This window comes from Micropterus salmoides, unplaced genomic scaffold, assembly GCF_014851395.1.
Source record: "Micropterus salmoides isolate LMB-PRFRI ecotype aquatic unplaced genomic scaffold, ASM1485139v1 Ms_hic_scaffold_23, whole genome shotgun sequence".
Taxonomy (NCBI): domain Eukaryota; kingdom Metazoa; phylum Chordata; class Actinopteri; order Centrarchiformes; family Centrarchidae; genus Micropterus; species Micropterus salmoides.
In genome coordinates, this window is record NW_024041484.1 from 16,835,980 (window position 1) to 16,854,530 (window position 18,551).

An 18,551-nucleotide genomic window follows, 5' to 3' on the forward strand; every position below is an offset into this window, starting at 1 on the left:
CTGGCTCCATTATTCCCCTCCTCCTTTTAACACTTTCTCAGTCTAAACCCTGAATTGGGCTTCTCATTTATTATTCTCCCTTTACCTCACTTGCTCTCTGAAGCTTTTGGTCTGTGAGGAGAATGTATTGGTTCATTGATGGAATTTTTTCCCCTCCTTCTGTCCTCTGGTCTGTCGTCCACCTGTTCGAAGTGCATCAGTTCAACAAGAGCACACAAAAAAAAGCTGGGGTGCCTGCCGTTTCTCTGAATGAGACAAATTCTCCTCATTTGTCTTATAGTGGATGCTGCTCACTGGGTAACAATGGCTAGCTACTGTATGTTACCATCAGGGATAATATGAGCCACATTTCTGCCGACTACAAAGGGCCATACCTGTCACCTGGCTCAAGTTTTATCTGCGAGACTCATATTTTAGTGTTTTTGGTGGCCTCTCAGGGATCGTCAGACTGTCTAACAAAATAAAATATGTTGTTGTGACCCTAGTTAAGTTATAAAATGCCAGTGCTCTGCAGATTGCTTTTGCTGTTTTGTGGTAAGGCATTAAACATGTTTGTTAAACCTTCAAAAAAATGCTAGCTCTAAATAGAAAATGGATGGGTCCTTTTTCATGGGCTGTCAACCTACAGTGATATACGGAAAGAAGGAATAGGTGGATGAATACAAAGAAGCAGGGAGAGATGTAGCATCGGAATGATTTCTATATTAAACAGGCTGGATTGTTTGTGAGTTATGCTTTGATGGTTTAAAGATCATTGTATTCAGATGGACCTTGAGCTTTGTTTTTTCCACTTTCACAGATTTATGAAATACTTGTTTAGAATTTCTGACACACCTTTATATAGTGTTTTTCGTGTTTTCATAAGCTCGGTACCATCTGTCACCTGTGATCATTTCAAAGCCATATGTTATCGTTTTAATATTTAGATTCCAATATATACCACTAAATATTTAAACAAATAGTTTGTGAGAGTATGTAGCTGTTCACTTGTGTATTCTGAGTTGTGTGTGTTTTTGTATTTTACTGACCATTAGAGGTGTGGTTGGCCTATTCCATCTCATCAGTCAAACTAAGAGGAAGTGGAGGGGTTAATTAACAGGGCGGGCACCGTACCTGAAATAACTGCGCCTGTCCTCCCCTGTTGCCTCTTTTTCACCAACATGACACATTTTCTTTTGTAAAGATCCGGGTTTGAGAGAATTGTTCTTAAGCATTCCTCTAATAATTTAGGTCAGTCCACTTTTACTGTGTTCAGTCTCCTGGTTGGCTAGCCTGCAGAAAACACTCCAAATCTAGAGAATGGGACCACTCTGCTAGTTTTGCAAGTGTGTTTTTGTGCATTTTACAGAGTTGCTGTCTTCCCCTCGCTCTCTCATGCCTTAGGGAGAGACGGTTACATAAACAGGCTCTCGTCATCACTGCACTTCCGATTCCCTGCTGTTGTACCAGTCTCTCTCAGCCCCTTTCTTTCCTTTACTATTAGTTTCTGTTTCTTTCCCACAATTAGCACATTACTTTCCTTTAGCTGCTTATTTCTATTACTTGCTCTTTGTGTCAGTATGGGTCACTCAAAGCATTTTGCATGGGTCCAGTATGTAACTTGTGGCACAGCATTTGGCTATACAGTGACGCCTGAGAGTCACTGTCAGAAAAAATATTGAAGAATATTTGTATTATATAATATATCATTTACTATTTTATTGCTGCACTGCAAGCCATTTGGTCATCAGGCCAAGCCTCGCAGCTGTTTTTTCTTCTTATCCATCAAGGCAATCAGTGCCTTCTGACCATCTCCTGTAGTGAGTACTTTGTGGGGTCAATTGACAAAAACATAAGACGGAAGAAATGCCTTCAGTCCTCTGTGTTCTAAATTTTAGGGCTCCTGCAGCGTCGATTTCATGCCCCATATTAGTTTATATTTGTGTTCTAGCACACATGGGTGACAATGCCAACCTTACTCCCACATACAAGAATGCTGATTAGCTCAGTTTCTCTAACTGTGTAAGCAGCATTCACAAGAGCACCACGAGACCTTTGAATCACTCAAAAAACACAATTGCGAGAGATTGGAAGTGATTCAGAGACTTCAAGGGGCTTTACCTCTGATGTGATGATACTGCCATCTTTTTCTGCTATCTCCCCCTCCCCCCTTCTGTTTCCCACTCCTCCTTCTAGTTCTCCCTCCTGTTTTCGCCTTCTTTCGCTGTCCCTCGCCGTTGCCAGATCCACATTAACCTCTGTCACTATCTGCTATCCTGCATCTTTCCCATTCCCTTAATCCCCACCAGCTCTGCTTTCCTCCCTCCATCGCTCCCTCTCTTTCATACCTCCCATTATTTCAGCTTCTTCTTAAATGGAAGGAGCATAGGGAGGGGAGGAACAATGGATGGAAGGTGTGATCAAAGAGAAAAATGATCAGGAGTCCTCCACAGAGAAAGGAAGAGAAGAGATAACGGCACCCTGGAAAACCAGTCGTCATGGCAACACTGTGGCAAGCCGGGACAGACTAGCCTGTTAATTAAAAACTTGATTAATTGGCTTTTAATTGCATACTTATACATTGTAACATTGAGGTAGTCTTATTTCTTAATCACTCTACTTTATACCCGCTTCTTTTTTTTTCTTCCTCTCCTTGTTACTTTAAGCTCTTCTATAATTTCCAGTGATCAGACGAAGAGCATGCTCTCATGGACAATAATCTGCTTGAAACACATCTTATAGCGGAAGGATAAAAGGAGAAAACAGGGGGTGGGCTAAAATGCTGTGCACTGATCATTAATTTCAGCCCACTTCCATCCTGCATGCTGTTGAGCAAGGTGGGTGTATTAATAGAGAGAGGCGGAACTTCATCCATTTGGCATCAAGGTCATAAGAATGGCTGTTGAAGGGGGAGTCATCAGAGAAAAAATGTGAAGGACAAGAGCAGCAAGAGAGGGGAACACATCTGGCAGATCACACATACAAATGCAAAATCTGTGCAGGACAAGCAAACATAGTAATCAAACACAAATCAAGCCCACCTCTAAATAAATGCTCATGTCCCTCTGTAAAACCCTCCATCTCACCTTCCAGCAGCACCTCATTTTATATCAAGGTTATCATGATACACAATCAGACACAGCGTTTTTTTTGGCTACAACATAATTATTTAGTCTTTTCTGTGTCTTTTTCTGCCCCTGTCTACACCATTTGAAGATCGAGTGTCTGGATCATGTGCCCTCGCACTTGCAGCTGGTCGGCTTTAATTGCATGCTTACTCCCCAGCGCTGCTTTTGTTTTGCTCTGATGACCTCTTGCTTGACTTGATCATCTTTTAATGACCGCGGATATACACACTCACTGCTGTGGTTAAAAAAAAAAAAATAAAAATAAAAAATAGAAGAGGAAAAACATCCCACTTGACATAAGGCTCCATATGCTGGAGTGACTGCCCCCAGGGAATGGTGTGTGTGGTTTGGTGTGTGTGTGTGATCTGTGAGCAGAGACTGGTTCGTACTCTCAGCCTTCTGGTTTTCTGTACCAGCTGAGTAGGGTGACAGTAGGATGGTGGCACAGGTGTAGACTTGTGTGTACATGATTACATATGCAGCCACACGTCCTGTTTCCATGGTAACACGACCCCCACCCCCCTCAGTTCACGCATGCATAGTGCTGATTTCTGTCAGGCACAAATTATCTCTAGTTTATCTGTATGTCATGTCTGTTGCTTTTATTTTCTTTTTTGTCTGTGAAGCACTTTTTGATGTCTCCTCTTGAAAGGTGCTATATAGACTTACTTACTTGTTGCTAATACTACTTTGTCAGTGGGCCGACAGACTCGCTCTCACCCAACATGCACACCACACACATGCACGAACGAACGTCTGAGTGGATCAATTTGTGGCAATTTAAAAGTGTTACAAGTTGCCACAGCGATAGCCTTAGGTCATCTCCAAGCACTTGAATGTTGTGCGTGTCTGTGTGTGTAGCATAAGGGGGGGGGTCATATTAGCCGTGTAAGCCGAGGTTGAGTAGCCCAGCCACTTGCCTGCCGCCTCTGTGATGGGAGAACATCTGTTGGCTGTGATATGAAGCTAGGGAGTATCTCTTTCCCTCTTCTCCCTCTCTCCTTCGCTTGCTCTCCCGTTTCTGTTATGAATTCCCCAGCTGCTCGGCTCCCTCCCTTCACCTAAAAACCCTGTCCCGCGCCACCTGTGCAGTTTTAATGCATAATTTATCTGCTAAGTAACCACATCCGAGAGACTCATCCCTCCGTCCCTCTCTTGCCCCCCCCCCGTGTTTGGCTTGGGACGTGAAAGTAGACACTTATTTTCTAATATTCTTATTTAAGAAGATTCCAGTGGCAGGCACTGTATCCAAGAGTGGAAATCCAGACAGTGTAGCCTCAACTTGAACCTAGAAATATTGGAAAACAATCTGAATCCAAGATGGAGTCCAGTGTGTTTTATTTTTCCATGTGATAAATGCCACATTCAAAACAATACATCAATACTTTGTGTTATACAGAGAAAAGTTGTTATAAAAAAGAACTGCCTCTGGAATTATAACAATTGTCTCCCCAAACATGATATAGTGGTGGTGATTTTACTTTACAGCTTGTCAGATAAGCCTGTGTGCAACTGACATGTTTTGTTACTATGTCCACGTGTGTCCTTCCAGGCCCATAAGCAAGGTATATCGCAAGGTAGCTTGTGCAGGAAGTCCCCCTTCCTGTAAATCAGTTCTCCTTCCACTACTCCAGCCACCCCTCTTACTTATCCCACCATGACAAGGTGAGCAATCGGGTTAATGTACCTTCAACAAACCCCTCTTAACCTTGGAGACAGGCGGTTGCATTGGGTTAATACCTTTTCTCTTTACTGTACAAGAGCGACTAGGCCACCCTGACAACTGTCACTCAACTCACACTCCAATCAAGATCAACAAAGGGAACCCCCCCCCCACATGGAAGTTACTTAAATTTGATTTGGGGTAGTCAAGAAAACTGATGTTGCCCTCACGTCGGTTGTGTCACATGCAGTCGATAAACCAAATTGGGCCTGGTAGCCCGCCAGTCAGTCAAGCTGTGTGATACCTTTTATCAGCTCTAAGGATTTACCTGACACCACCCTCTCATCACGTTAGTTATAGGCAGCAAGTCATATTGGTTTGAAAAGCCAGAGTTGAAAGAGGAACATATACACTTATCATATCATTACATTTACATTACAGCAAAGAGGAATACACATAAAAACACACATGTAAGGGGTGAAAAAGACAACTCTTAAATGTGTATTTGTATGGAACTGGTCATAATATTCCTATGCTATTTTTATTTTTTGCAAAGGGGGATTTTGTCTCTGATGGCCCCCAATAACATCACACACAACGGCACTACCTGTATTTATAAATACAACCATTCAACAGCTATTAGCCTTGTAAATATTAATCATTGATACTAAAAAAGATAAGCTGCTCTAAAGTGTGTAAGATCTGTTTTTTGGGTTTTGTTTTTGTGGTTAAATGCTTTACAACTCTTAGCGCTACAATATTTGCCCGCTAACAAGACAATAATTATTGTTCTGTTGTTTTTACTTTTGTGTGGATGCAATAACAGGCTTAAGTAAAAGCCCTTAAAGTAGATGGCTCCCTGCTCCTGTTCATCAAACATGGCCAAATTTGTTTTACTTCCAGAAATTGAGTCGTTGTGGGTATGGACAGGAATTTTACCCTATGCTACCCAAGTGTCCTAAAATGTTATAAACCATGATTTTTAAATAAAGTGCTCATAAGAGGAGCTGTAATATTGAAGATTGACCATAAGCGAAGCAATCGTCCGTCTTGTTGATCATCATCAGCCTCTAATGATTTAGTCAATGCAGACAACATCATCAAGCATCAGGAAATCCAGGGCTGTACCCCTTTCTGTCACACCAACCTGTCCCACTCATTAACGTGACTGCAATGCAGATTTCTGATTAGTTCTTTCTCACTTTGTATGCTAGTCAAATTCTTGAGCTTGTCATTATTTGCAGGGATAACTTTTATACACCGTATCATTTAGCATTCTTTAGTTGCTACATCAAGTACCAAAGGGATTTATAGCTAAAATAGTTCAGGTGGTGTTTAACTTTTCATTTAAAAATGCATCTTTTACTGAGTTTCCACTAGTTCCCTTTGATACTATCAGTTGTTGTATCACCTAGCATCTAAACAGGAAAACATTAATCATAAGTAAATGTGGTCCCTTAATTTTAGCTTTAAGCCCTTTGATGTGAGCTTCTAAAAAAGGCTACAATTTAACACGGGGAGACGTGAAGAGAAAAATGTGCCCTCGATTGAATTAATTAACTATTCCCTCTAAAGGGGATCCATCAGGGATATAATAGGGGCTGAATTGATTTACAAAGTGCACTCTTATGAATAACATGCTCATATTGATTTAAATTGTTCTCCAAGTGTGATTGGGTAATGAATTAAGAATAGAACTTTGTGAGTTCCTATGTAAGAAGAAACACCCCTCTGTATTATCTTGCTCATATTACTCCATACTTTGCTAGTTTGCGACAGGTTGCGAGGGCTGAGCAACCTTGTCTACTGAGGTGTGTGTTTGAATCAGAGGATAGCGCCACTGTAGCTGTCAAGTGTGTGAGTGCGGTATGTGAAGACAGGTTAATGAGGAATTGTGAAGACGGACTGTACTCAGTAGTGCTCATAATGTTCTTGTCAAGGAGAACTCTCTTCTGTGTGTGTCAATTAATGACAACATATTGCTCTTAATTTCACAGAAAAAGTAAAAATAAAACCCATTTTCTCAAATATAAAACTCATTTTCAGAAATGCAATTGACAACTGGTATCCAGATTATAATATTGGAGATATGTCAGTTTAGTTTTTAGGTATCGTTCAAATGTTTCTCTTAACAGTTAGACTGCTACAAAAGTACATAATGTGTAATTTACGATGCAGTGGCGATTTGTATCAGCAGACGCACACACACACACACTACTAGAATTGACACGCTGCCGCCTTCACCCCCTCGTTTTGGCACTACATGTGTGTTCAGTCATCCATCTGTCTGTGTATTCATCCACCTGTGCTTGTATGTGCGAATCTATGAATGTAGCACAATTGCTTAGTCTTTCTAGGGTGCCGTGCTCTTCATCAAATTAGAAATATTCAGACAAATTGGCACTAAGCTAATCAGCCACCCACTTAACTCTCCAAAGCAGAGCTGCACTTACCAACTGTCAAAGAGCTACTCCTCCATCAGCGAGGTATCTGGTGTGCCAGGCTGGGAAATGAAGACTCGCCACTGGTGATTTGCTGCAACAATTTGGCTAAAAACAGGTTTTTTTTACTTCAGGGCAAGGCATTTAGCATCAAGGTTTCACTTGTTTAAGAAACACATTTGACTCTTAAGTTACAGGGGCTGGTTCCTTAGAAAGTTTGTCAGAATTTCTATAAACTGAAAATATTAAATTATTAACTGATGTTTTTTATTGTAATGGATTGGATAATAAAAAGATGGACTGAGGCAGTAAGATCATTGAGGTTTACCGAGAGAAAGCAAGCAGGGGGGCAGAAGATTAAGAGAATGAAAAGGTAGAGTAGAAGAAAAGGAAACAGATTTGCAAAATGGAAATGGGACCAGGCCTAATCCTTATCACACATGCTTAGACACCTCCTTCTGCCCTTTACATGCGGTTCTGATAGTCACCACGTGCAGCAATAGCTCAGCCCCCATCACTTTACCCTCACTTGGGTGTAAGTGTGTTTTGCCATGCAGGAGTTGTGAAGGTCAGCCTAACCTGCCATCTCTCTTAGCTTGGCCTCCATTATTAGGACTTGTTGTCCTTTCAGCCTAATCTTAATGGGCTGCCGCTTTTTTCTTTTCCCCATCTTTCTATGTCTCTCTTCTCATCCCTTCTCTCGCTCTCTCTCACTCATTGTTTCTGGCAGCTTGGTGGCTCTTGCGTCTGGTTGCAGAGCAGCAGCAGAAGCAGCAGTCACATACCTGCATTCAAGTGGAACAAACAGGATGGTTGGCTGCTCACGGAAGGTCATCAGCCTTGGGCACCGCGTGCGCGCGCGCGTGTGTGTGTTTTTTTTTTTTTGTGCTTGAAAAGTTATGAGGCTCTACAGTGTTTCTAATGGTGCACCGAGCGACAATGTTCATGTTGCTGTAATCACACTGACCATTTTTTGCCACAAAAAGACAATTGATGATGTAGATGTTTACTGTGACAACATGCTGTTTCGTGTGTGTGAGTGATAGCTCTACTATTTCAACTCATTTTTCAGCAAGCTTTCTTCAGGATCTTGAATCATTCAACTTGGGGTTACCAAAGCTACAACATTTCATAAACATTTCTGCCTGACTTTTCATCTCAGGCGCACACAGCTTTATTTGTGCTTCTTAGGGCATTTCTTTAGAAGAGGTGTTTCAGCAGTCCTGTCTCATGTACACCTGACGGAACAGATACGCTTCTATTTTAATCAGTCCAGGACTGCTCACGTTTCACTTGCGCTGTGGTCGTGTAGATTGAATGAGAGGCCGGAGACCGCCCGCATCTTTGTTTGTACCTCTTTTGAGAATGTACTGTTGGAGCAAATCTACATCTGCTCGCCTCTTTTCATTGATTATGTATATGGTTGTGCAACGTCTAAATTTAAGTTAAGCAGTCTAGTTGTGTCTTCAGCACATGTAGTGTTTCATGGAGAACTTTCAGTGGCAAGGCAAATGTGTTCTTCTATCTGTCTTTACACCCATCTCTTGTCACTGTGACATCCACACTCAACACAAGATCAGAGGTCAACAGATGCCTTGTGGCTGTGCTTTGTGTCCAATCCCACCGTAAGCCCACCCACTTGCTACCACCCTAAAGGTGCCGCAGTGATGGCCACCAGGCTAATGAACGGTGACACTCTAATCTTTGTAATCCGTAACTGGTGCTGCAGGTTTGATTAAAAAGCCAAGCCATGTCGGCTCAATTGCAGTGTGGGAAGCATGTTTATTGCCATAGACTGTGTATTCCAGCACTTGTGACTGTGCATATAATGTGTGCATGTGGCTGTATATGAGTGTGCTAATAATGCACATGCCGGTGTAATGCCATACAAAAAAAACCCTGGTTGATCTCGGGGTTTACGAACCATGCCTGCATTTTCGGTCTTCATTAACCTTGCTCGCCCTCAATCCCCTGAATTTCTACCTGCTTTCTTTCATCATTCCTTCCCTTCTTTTCCCCTTCTCTTTTCTTTTTTTTGTTTTGCAGCCTTTGCTGGATGGATAATTGAATGTAATTGGGTAGTAAGACCCATCTTTTGTTTCATGGGTAACAGTTTGAAGCATGACTTCCATGGTTCTAGCTATTGTTTTTTTCCTCTAAATCTCATTCATCAATTTCTCTGTTGTTTGGGTTGCACACACAGACTGTTCACGTCTCTGAGACTCTTGCCACTGTACATCACCGCATCAATGAGGTAAAAGGATAATCTTAACATGCTGAAGAGCCAGCATATTAAAAAACCGCCTCGGGTATGATTAACTAAGCCTTAACACTAGCGTTGCTCTGCAGATGAGCTAAGGCAGAGTGAAAAAATGACAACACTAAAACTAGCTAATCTAATTAGCTCGATGATACCATGCAGTTAAATAATTAGCCAGAACCTAATTGGCTAATATCACGGCGCTGTCTGCCTCTTTTCCTTCTCTTTCTGTAACCTTTAAAAAGTAAACACTTCCCAAATAGCCTGCAGAAATAAACGGTAACAAGCTGTGCTGCTGCTGCTACACAAGAAGTTGGAGCACTGTGAAGATGGTTGCACTTTTTGACTTCTGAGTTCCCTGCCCATCTTGACTCCCTGTACATCTCCTTCACTTCCCTTTTCCAGCGTTTAATCTGCAGGGAGTTGATTAGCTCACTTTTTTCCTGACCACCCTGCCTTGGTGCACATGCTTAATACTGTTACTGTACTTGAAGCTGTATACAAACATGCTGTATTCAGTCTTGACAACCACCGACTCTTTTTTCCGCATCCCTAGCTCTCTGTAAACACGCACGCCCACACACACCTACTAACATCCATGCAGTTTGATATGTGGCCCAAGGCAAAGCACTTCTCCCTAATGAGCCTCCTGCCCTCTGTTTCTCCTGGGGAGCCGAAGAGAATTAACCTTGATGCAGCATAGAAAGGATGTAACCTGCTTACACAATCACACACACAAATTGCTATGTTTGTAAGAGACCTCATTGAGTACATTATTTTCCACAGCTGTGTTATCACCAACACTACATGGCTAACCTCAACCCTGATCTTAGCCTGATTCTAACTTGAACCCCTAACCCTTAAAGACTGAACCCTAAAACAGCCCCTTGACAAAGCCACAATATCCTTACAAAACTGCCGTCGCTCTAAAGCTGTTTTTCCATTACCAGTACCAGCTCGACTCGACTCAGTTTAGCTGTGCTCCATTTTCCCTTGCTGATAGCACCCAGAGACAGTACCCCTCAGTGTAGCTGGTCATCATAGCGACGCCACACACAACTGCCGCAACGTAATATTCAATACGACACACACACCAGCAACCATCAAAAAGCTGTCTCTTGATTTGAGTTAAAACCTAAAACGTTTCAACATTACTCCGAATATAAAGACAGATGAGTGGTATGAAAACCTAACAGATGTGTTTTCCTCTGCCGTTGTTGTCTGTCCATCTGTGAGCGGGCGGCTGGCCGGCCCCCCAAGCTCCATAACTCCGAAAACTTTCAAGCACAATTTTGTTCCGCCATCACTTTTCATAAAACTGTCAAGTAAAATATAAAACTTTCTGTTGCTGGCCTCTGTCAGGCACGCACTATGATGACGCAGTGAATAGTGACGATTCTCTCTGACCAATCAGCTGCTGTGTTTTCACTTCACATTTTAAGTATCGCCTCAGCTCACTTGGAACCTTGACAGAGGTGATAGGGAAAAAAAGTACCTGGTAGCAGGTACAGGTACATCTTTTCCAAACCAAAAAAAGGCGAGGCGAGCTGAACTGGTACCGTGCAGTGGAAAAGGGGCTTAAAGGTCTAAATAGAATAAAAGTGTACAAGAACACATGTGAATCGCCCGACTTTGGCCACAGTAGAGTCCCATGTATCATGTTTGGGCCAAACAGCACAAGTAAACAGTAGCCACCCACCTATATCACTAGTAATCATTGAGACTAAGCTTGGATGGGATTACGGTACACCAGGGTATTTAGAAATCCTGACGTTATCACTTTTAGTACTCAAAAACACAGACGCTGCTCTTTCTAATAAACTGATGATATTTTTTGCCTTCTTAAATGTTTTTAATAGTCACGTTTTAACAGGAACATACACTCACTACTGAATAGACAAGATCTAGTTTCTTGTAATTGTGCATAAATTTTTTGACAAACTGTAACAGTTGTTTTCATGATCAATGAATCTGTAGATTTTCTTCTTGAGCAATCGACTAGTCTATAAAATGTTTTGAAATTGTGGAAACAAATCGTAAATTCCCTGGCCTCAAGGGAGGGGACATGTTCATATTGCTCGTTTTATCTTACCAACAGTGCAAAACCTAAAGATATTGCCAAATAAATGCATCAAATCCTCACATTTGAGAAGCTTGAACCAGCAAATGTTTTGCTATTTTACTTGAAAAATTACTCCATTGGTCACTCGATCATCAAAATAGTTGACAAATCTATTAATCAATTGTTTTGGCTCTGATGTAGTTTACAATATCTGCTGTTTTTTAGCATCCCTTTAGTCTTGGTTCTAAACTGATTTTTGAATTCTTATACCATGAGAGATTCAGGTTCTATGACAACCGTTTCTACTTTCAAATCATCCGTGGGGAATGTTAAGATTCTTATAATGATGTGTTCTGAATTTAAACATTTTTGTAGCATCATTGTGGTTCAGAAAGCTGTGGTAGAAACAGGCGGGAAGCTTCCAGTCTACAGTACGAAGCGAATGCGGAAGTCCCTGAAACCTGCATTCTATTGGGTGGTGATGGCGCATAGATAACGTGCTTGCTTTTGGTGTGGGAGACCTGGGTTCGATTCCACAATGAGTCACTTAACCTCTAGTTGCTCCAGAGGTGTGCGACCTCTGACGTGTATAGCAATTGTAAGTCGCTTTGGATAAAAGCGTCAGCTAAATGAATAAATGTATTGAAAATCCATTTGTGCTTGCAAAAAGAAGTCTGGCTCCATTAGAAATAATGGGAAAATGACCCTACTTCTCAGCTGAATAATTACCCCAGTAAACACTTTCCTGAGTTGCTAGTTCAAGTCTTCTTCAACACAAAATGATGATTTTAGTAAATTATGGTCCCGTTTATTTTAAAATAGACCACAAAGCAGAGTATGTTTCGACAAGTCGTTACCATGGCGACCTGTCAATCAGGCTAGAGCCGACTCGTACCCTCGGCACTGTGTAAATTTAACCAGTGCCGTTGAAAAAACTTATTAGGAGTTGGCTGTTCACTTTGGTGAGTACATTTAGTTTTAAGACTATTGTTCGCTAGACAAATTTATCAGGCTGTTAAAATGACAGTGAACGTGAGTTACAGTTGCACCTAGCTAGCAAGCTAGCTAGCTCCGCACACGGCCGTTAGCTCCGCCGTATCGTCCCTTCCGGGCACTTCCTGGTTGCAAAATCTCAACATGGCAGCGCCCTATTGGCCAAACTCGAGGCCTCAAAACGGCAGTCCACAAACAAACGGGTAAAATCATGATGACTACGTCCATTTCTTATATTATATTTATTCTTATACAGTCTATTGGTAGAAACGATAGACAGTCTTACATGCTGGTTGCATCTTGGGTTTGAGTTTGTCCCAGGTAATACATCACCATGGCTGGTATGTCAGCATGATATTATGGTCTCTTTCATTTTTCTGGCACACTCAGAAATATGTGAAGGATAGAAAGAAATATTCTAAATATTTAGTAATTGGACATATCAAGGCTATTCTCTCATCATTAGTTTGAGTCATGTTCTGTGACACATGATCTATTGTCCTGGTTTAAATGGACAAATTATACAAAGAATAATCTGTATTGAAGAAGCCTGATATTTTTTGGAGTCACTGAACTGTCTCTGTCCCCCCCACCCCTGTGTGTATTGTAGATCTGGGCCAATTATGAGGAGAAACCAGTTGAGGAGGTCGTGCATCTATCAGAGGAGAAGGAACGAGTGCCCAACTACAGAGCAGTATACGTCACCGAAATCAGCGACACCCTTCACTTCTACGCCCAGGACGTGGAGACAGGTAACTTGAGACTGTGTTTTGTGTGCGTGCAAGAATGCTTGACAATTGCTTGATGAAGGAAACATTTGATTATAAAATAAGTAATGATTGAACAGTTACCTTTCCACATGGGTAGATCCGATGTCACTTAGTGAAAGTTGAAATTGCTTTGTAAACATGATGTATTACTTGATGCTACAGTGACTATTTCATCATCCAAAGCAATCCTACACAACATACCACCTTCAACAATCTGCCCACACAGAGGTGTGAGCAAGGGCTCTCATACTTTATATTCCCTTTTTAACACAACACTAACTTTATGAATGACAATTATCTCTACCACTCTGACATTCACCTCATCCCTTGCTGCAGCATCCCTCCCACCAGCGGAGACAAAACAAAGGACGTCCTACTTGTTATTACTACTGAATGACAAGAATAAATCAAACCACCCCCTCTTGTCACCGGTGACAGGGGGAGGAAAGGAGAGAGAAGTTTGGAGATGGGAAAACTAACAATCCCTGGTATTCCCGCATGGCTGCTCCCTCTGACAAGCTCTGTTTGCTTGTGTGTGTGTGTTTTATATGTGAATGAATACACACACAATACCTCCCCGTTCTGTTTTGTGCTGGGTAAGAGTCCGTCTTTTAGGTGGTATACTTAATGGGCCATTCTCTGCAATATCAAAATTAAGGTGTGTGTTTATGCATACATATATATGTGTGTTTAATTACAGGTGCATACACACAGCACACAGTTACACAAAGTAACAAAGGAGGGGGAACTTATACTTAGGCTACAATTAACTGAGCAATGCTTTTGTGATTATTGCCAACACAGTCAATATTTTAAGGACTTTTCAGAAATGATCCAGAGCAATGTTTAGAGAAGGCTTTTTTTTTTTTTTTTTAATTAACATGACTGTATTGTGTTCCTTGAAGGAGTAATGGAATTTGAACTCACCTGTCCGTGACACATTGGACTTTGTGACATAATTATTGTCACAATTAGACACTGAGAAACAACACAATTGCAGCGAAACCTGCATTCACAAACTGGCTGGAACAGATCTGAAGCCTTCATGCCAATCACTGTCCCTTCATCGTTTGCCAGCTCGTGTGTGGGAGCAGTAGAGGATGCGGGGGTCTTCCTATCATATCCCCCCCACACACACACACAGACACACACACACACACACACACACACACACACACACACACACACACACATCTGGTTTCACTGGCAGTCGACTGTCAGAGGCTGTGAAATTGACTTTGGCCACCTCTTAATTTGCCTCATGCCGTAATTAATTAATTTGCCTTCATTTACTGCCAATCTGAGCCCGAGAGTCATTCACACCATAATAATCACGTATGAGTGTGCGAAGCATTTGGCCCTCAGTTGTTCTTTTGAAGGCCCCTTTCCTTTCTTTCCTCCACTGTTCAAACCTTCATGTGTTAAGTGTGCACAAACACAAACAACTGCTATTCATCTTCTTGCCATGAGCTGTAGATTAAAATCTAAAGCCCTTACACCTCCTCTGGCTACTTTAGCTTGACTCCCCTACAAGTCGTGAGTGATGTTGAGGTTATGCGCTAAGGTTTTATCACTGATCAAAAGCATGTGTCACTGGGAAGAGGCTGTACAGTACATGGCACATGCTAACCTGAAGCTAAGGTTAATGCCTTCAGCATCACTTAGCAGCAAAATGTGGAGTGAAATTTTGTCCCCATGTCTACTGGAGTTGGATTTGCAAGGGCTTAAGGGAAAGAGCAAATCAAAGTGGTGTTGATATTTTTTTTTTTTTTTTTTTACACCATACTTCTCATACATTCCTTATATCTATAAGGGACCTCGGGAAACAGCAAGATGCAAAGCATTTACAACTTTTCTCAGTAGCAACGTAAGTGTTGCATTTAAAGAAATTGTACACAAACTGCATTTTTTTATTGCTGCTCTCAGTGTATTTTGACAGGAGAGCTGTGAGTTATTTAATCTTTTCTCATATAAAGGCTTGATTTTAGATGATCCAGCAATGCTGGGGCTTGCTTATTTATTTATTTTTCCCTTTAATTGGCCCGTGTTCTTCCACCAAGATGCTTACGTGCTAGTTAAAAAAAAAGTTGTTCTCAGCAGGGAGGTAAAACCTGACCGTCCTCACCCCCTGCCTCCCTCTCCTCATCTCCCTCTCTATCACGTTGTTTGCCCCTCCCCTCCTTCTTCCCTCTTTTTCTTTTCTCCCTTGGTCTCTTTCATTTTCGCTGACGCTTCCTCAAAGCTACATTAAGTCATACCAGCCCCTTGAAGAGCACATCAAAGTGTTAGGGCCTGTAAAATCATACAAGCTGAGTGTTTCGCAATATCATTACATGTGTCCATCCTTCTCCCCCCACCCCCACCACCTTCATTTTCTGAAGTGAAGGAATTTACTTACTCAGATAAGCAGAGGTTGAATTGTATAAATACCCTTTTGCAACTGATAACAACATGACACTTCACATAATCGATAGTGGTTATAATGAGTGGGACACAATTTAGGTTCCAAACCATGTGAAATAGATTTTTGTGTATATGTTGTGATCATTCCCATTCAACACCAATTAACCTATAAAGCTGAATTGTTCACTTCCACAACACCTACCCATTTTCTCCTCCAGTTTCACTGGCTAGGATCAGAGTCAAAATTCAGTCAGTGTTTTTGGCAGCAACTGTCAGCTTTCTATTTGCCAGATGGAGAAAACACTTTCATTGAGTACTCCTTGACCATCCTTGAGGTATAGCACACTTACGACATGGAGCGCAAGCCTAGCTGGCATTCCCCTGGTCTGTGTCTCGCCTGATGTTCAGCTTGGAAGCCAGGAACAAGCATCACTGAACGTAACTTAAAAGAATAAAACTATACTACGACTTTGCTTTTGACGACACGATGATGATAAGTGCGAGTCCATTTACTTAACTCCAGTAATCCATAGCTTTTATTGTGGGTTTAAATCATGAAAGGTAGGTGTATTTATAGAAACCATAATGATTAAAATACAGCCGGGACTGGCAGAGAAAGTCATTTTTCTGTCAGCAGTAAAGCAGCCATTTGTTTCAACACTTGCTTCAATAAGAAGAGATGAACTTAATTGATTCGACGCAGGAAAATTAAAGTGTCTCAGCAGCAAGAAGAGAACAAAATACAGTGAAATATTCCAGGTAGCAGTATAATACTAACAATAAGGAGCATGAGTTATAAATATGTTTTATAATAAAAGAAAAATGAATAAAAAGTATACCGCAGTGAGAATGAGAGATGGGTGATTTGATGTCAGTGTCTGTAGAAAGCACCCTGAATACAGAAGATAACATTAGGTAGAACAGAGGTCACTGAGGCTATGTAGAGACTGCAGGCCAATGTGACCCAAATCCGATTTTTTTTTGCCCATATGTGACTCAGATCTTATAATGACTGTGTGAACAGGCCAAGTCACGTGGAATCTGATCTTTTCCAGTTCGGAATTCACACTGGAGTCTGATATGGACCACATTTAAACTATAATGTGAACTGTCAAACAAAAAAAATCGGATCTGGGGAAAAAATCGGAATTGAGCATTTAATGCCTGCAGTCTGAACGTAGCCTAATAGGCGGACCACTGTCCAGATCCGGACCTACAGCAGATTTATTATTGAAACTTACTACCTCGTGACGGAGCACTTCTATTTTAACCCGTGCAGCTTTTCTAGCATTTACTGTACTGGTTTAGCGGACAAAGAAACTCACAGGCCAATCGCATGTGCTCCAATCGTCTCATGTGACGCTGCTCAGCCGATTAAATCTGTGCATTCCGATGTTTGCGGGTCGAGTCCGCGAGATTAACTAGAGACGTTTTGGAAACACACACGAATTGAGGAGACGGGCAGTTCAACACCAGAATCTCTCATAGATCTCTAATGCTTGCTGGCAGGACAAACTAGAGCTCACATTTCTCACTGAACAAGGGAAAGTAGGAGTGGTAGCTCTGAAAGAGGGAATGAAAGAGAAGAGGAGGCATTACAGCTGTTCATTTGTTATGATGTGTTGAGTGTTTATTATAAAGTTGGTTAAGACTACACTTCATCACTTCAAGCTACACTTTTTATTTAATTTTTTCTAAAAATAATAAGGCACTTTATTTAATTTACTTAAATTTAAATTTAGAATTTAATATTAGAGTAGTTATTAATTATTATCCCTCCAGTTTGATGTGAAAAATATTATTTGATTTGACAGTCCGTTGTTGACTAAAATATATGTTGATACAACTATACGTTATGGTACTGAAAGATAACACAAGTTAGTCGTTTCGATGTTCCGGACCTTTGCTTCAGGAAATTTTCTCTAACTGGACCTCTTTGAATTCTAATTGAATACCCCTGAGGTAGAAGAAAGAAGGATGCAAGTTGACATAATTGACAGAAGCGCATACAGGATTTGTTTGTTTATTGTGGTCTGCTGAGGGCCGGGTTGATTGAAAAGCCTAAATAGCTGTTGCACTTAAATGAATAGATGCAGGCCCATGAAATAATCTTTATACTGTTATCTTCGAGGTGATTCTTATTTTGTGGAGAAAATGCAGTTTAATATCTTTTATTCTCTGGGGGCCCCAAGCGCTCTGTACCCCTTTACCCATTTTAATTATTTACATTTAATTACTCTTAAGTGTGGGGTTTTTCATATATGGATATCTTTACACAAGCTCAATACATGATTAATTTAACATTGAGAATGTGTTTTTCCAAGTCACTGAGAAGCTTGAGGGATTGCGCTCTTTAATCCTCAGTTTATTTTATTGGTCTTTATCTGTTGTATGCGTTTATCTCTCTTGGTCTCCCTTCTCTCCCCGCACATATTGTCTCATCCTCGTAGTGCTTTCTCTCTTTTCTCTCCTGAATTTCCTTGTGTGTGTTGCGCTCTCTCTGGAGGCTATATGTAATTACTGTCAGAGGGGGACCTGCATAGATCTGAGTGACCTTGGACACTAAAAGACAGAGGCCACTCCAGGCACGGGGGGTGGGGAGTGACTCTGCACTGTACACTGTTGTTGCTTTGGCACTATGCTGGAGAGTCGACATAATTAAAAACTTACTAAACATAGCCCTGAAGTCTTTATGGGTGCGTAGCCATAATGACTGCAACTTCAGTTCCGGATGCTCTGCCACTTTTCTTTTTCTAAATCAAAGACATAAGTTTTAAAGTAGTAACGTTTCTCTATAAACCCATAAACTGTGCCCCAGTTCCATTACGTACTAATTTAGATTTTGAATAGAG

The 18,551-nt window shown here is 41.3% G+C and overlaps 1 protein-coding gene across 1 annotated transcript in view; it reads left to right on the forward strand.

The window, feature by feature from the left end:
• Positions 1-18,551, forward strand: part of snd1 (staphylococcal nuclease and tudor domain containing 1) — a 204,344-nt gene that overhangs the window by 129,358 nt on the left and 56,435 nt on the right. The window contains exon 18 of the mRNA XM_038739206.1: positions 13,137-13,278. Coding sequence (XP_038595134.1) covers positions 13,137-13,278 — 142 coding nt within the window. The remainder of the gene's footprint in view (positions 1-13,136; positions 13,279-18,551) is intronic.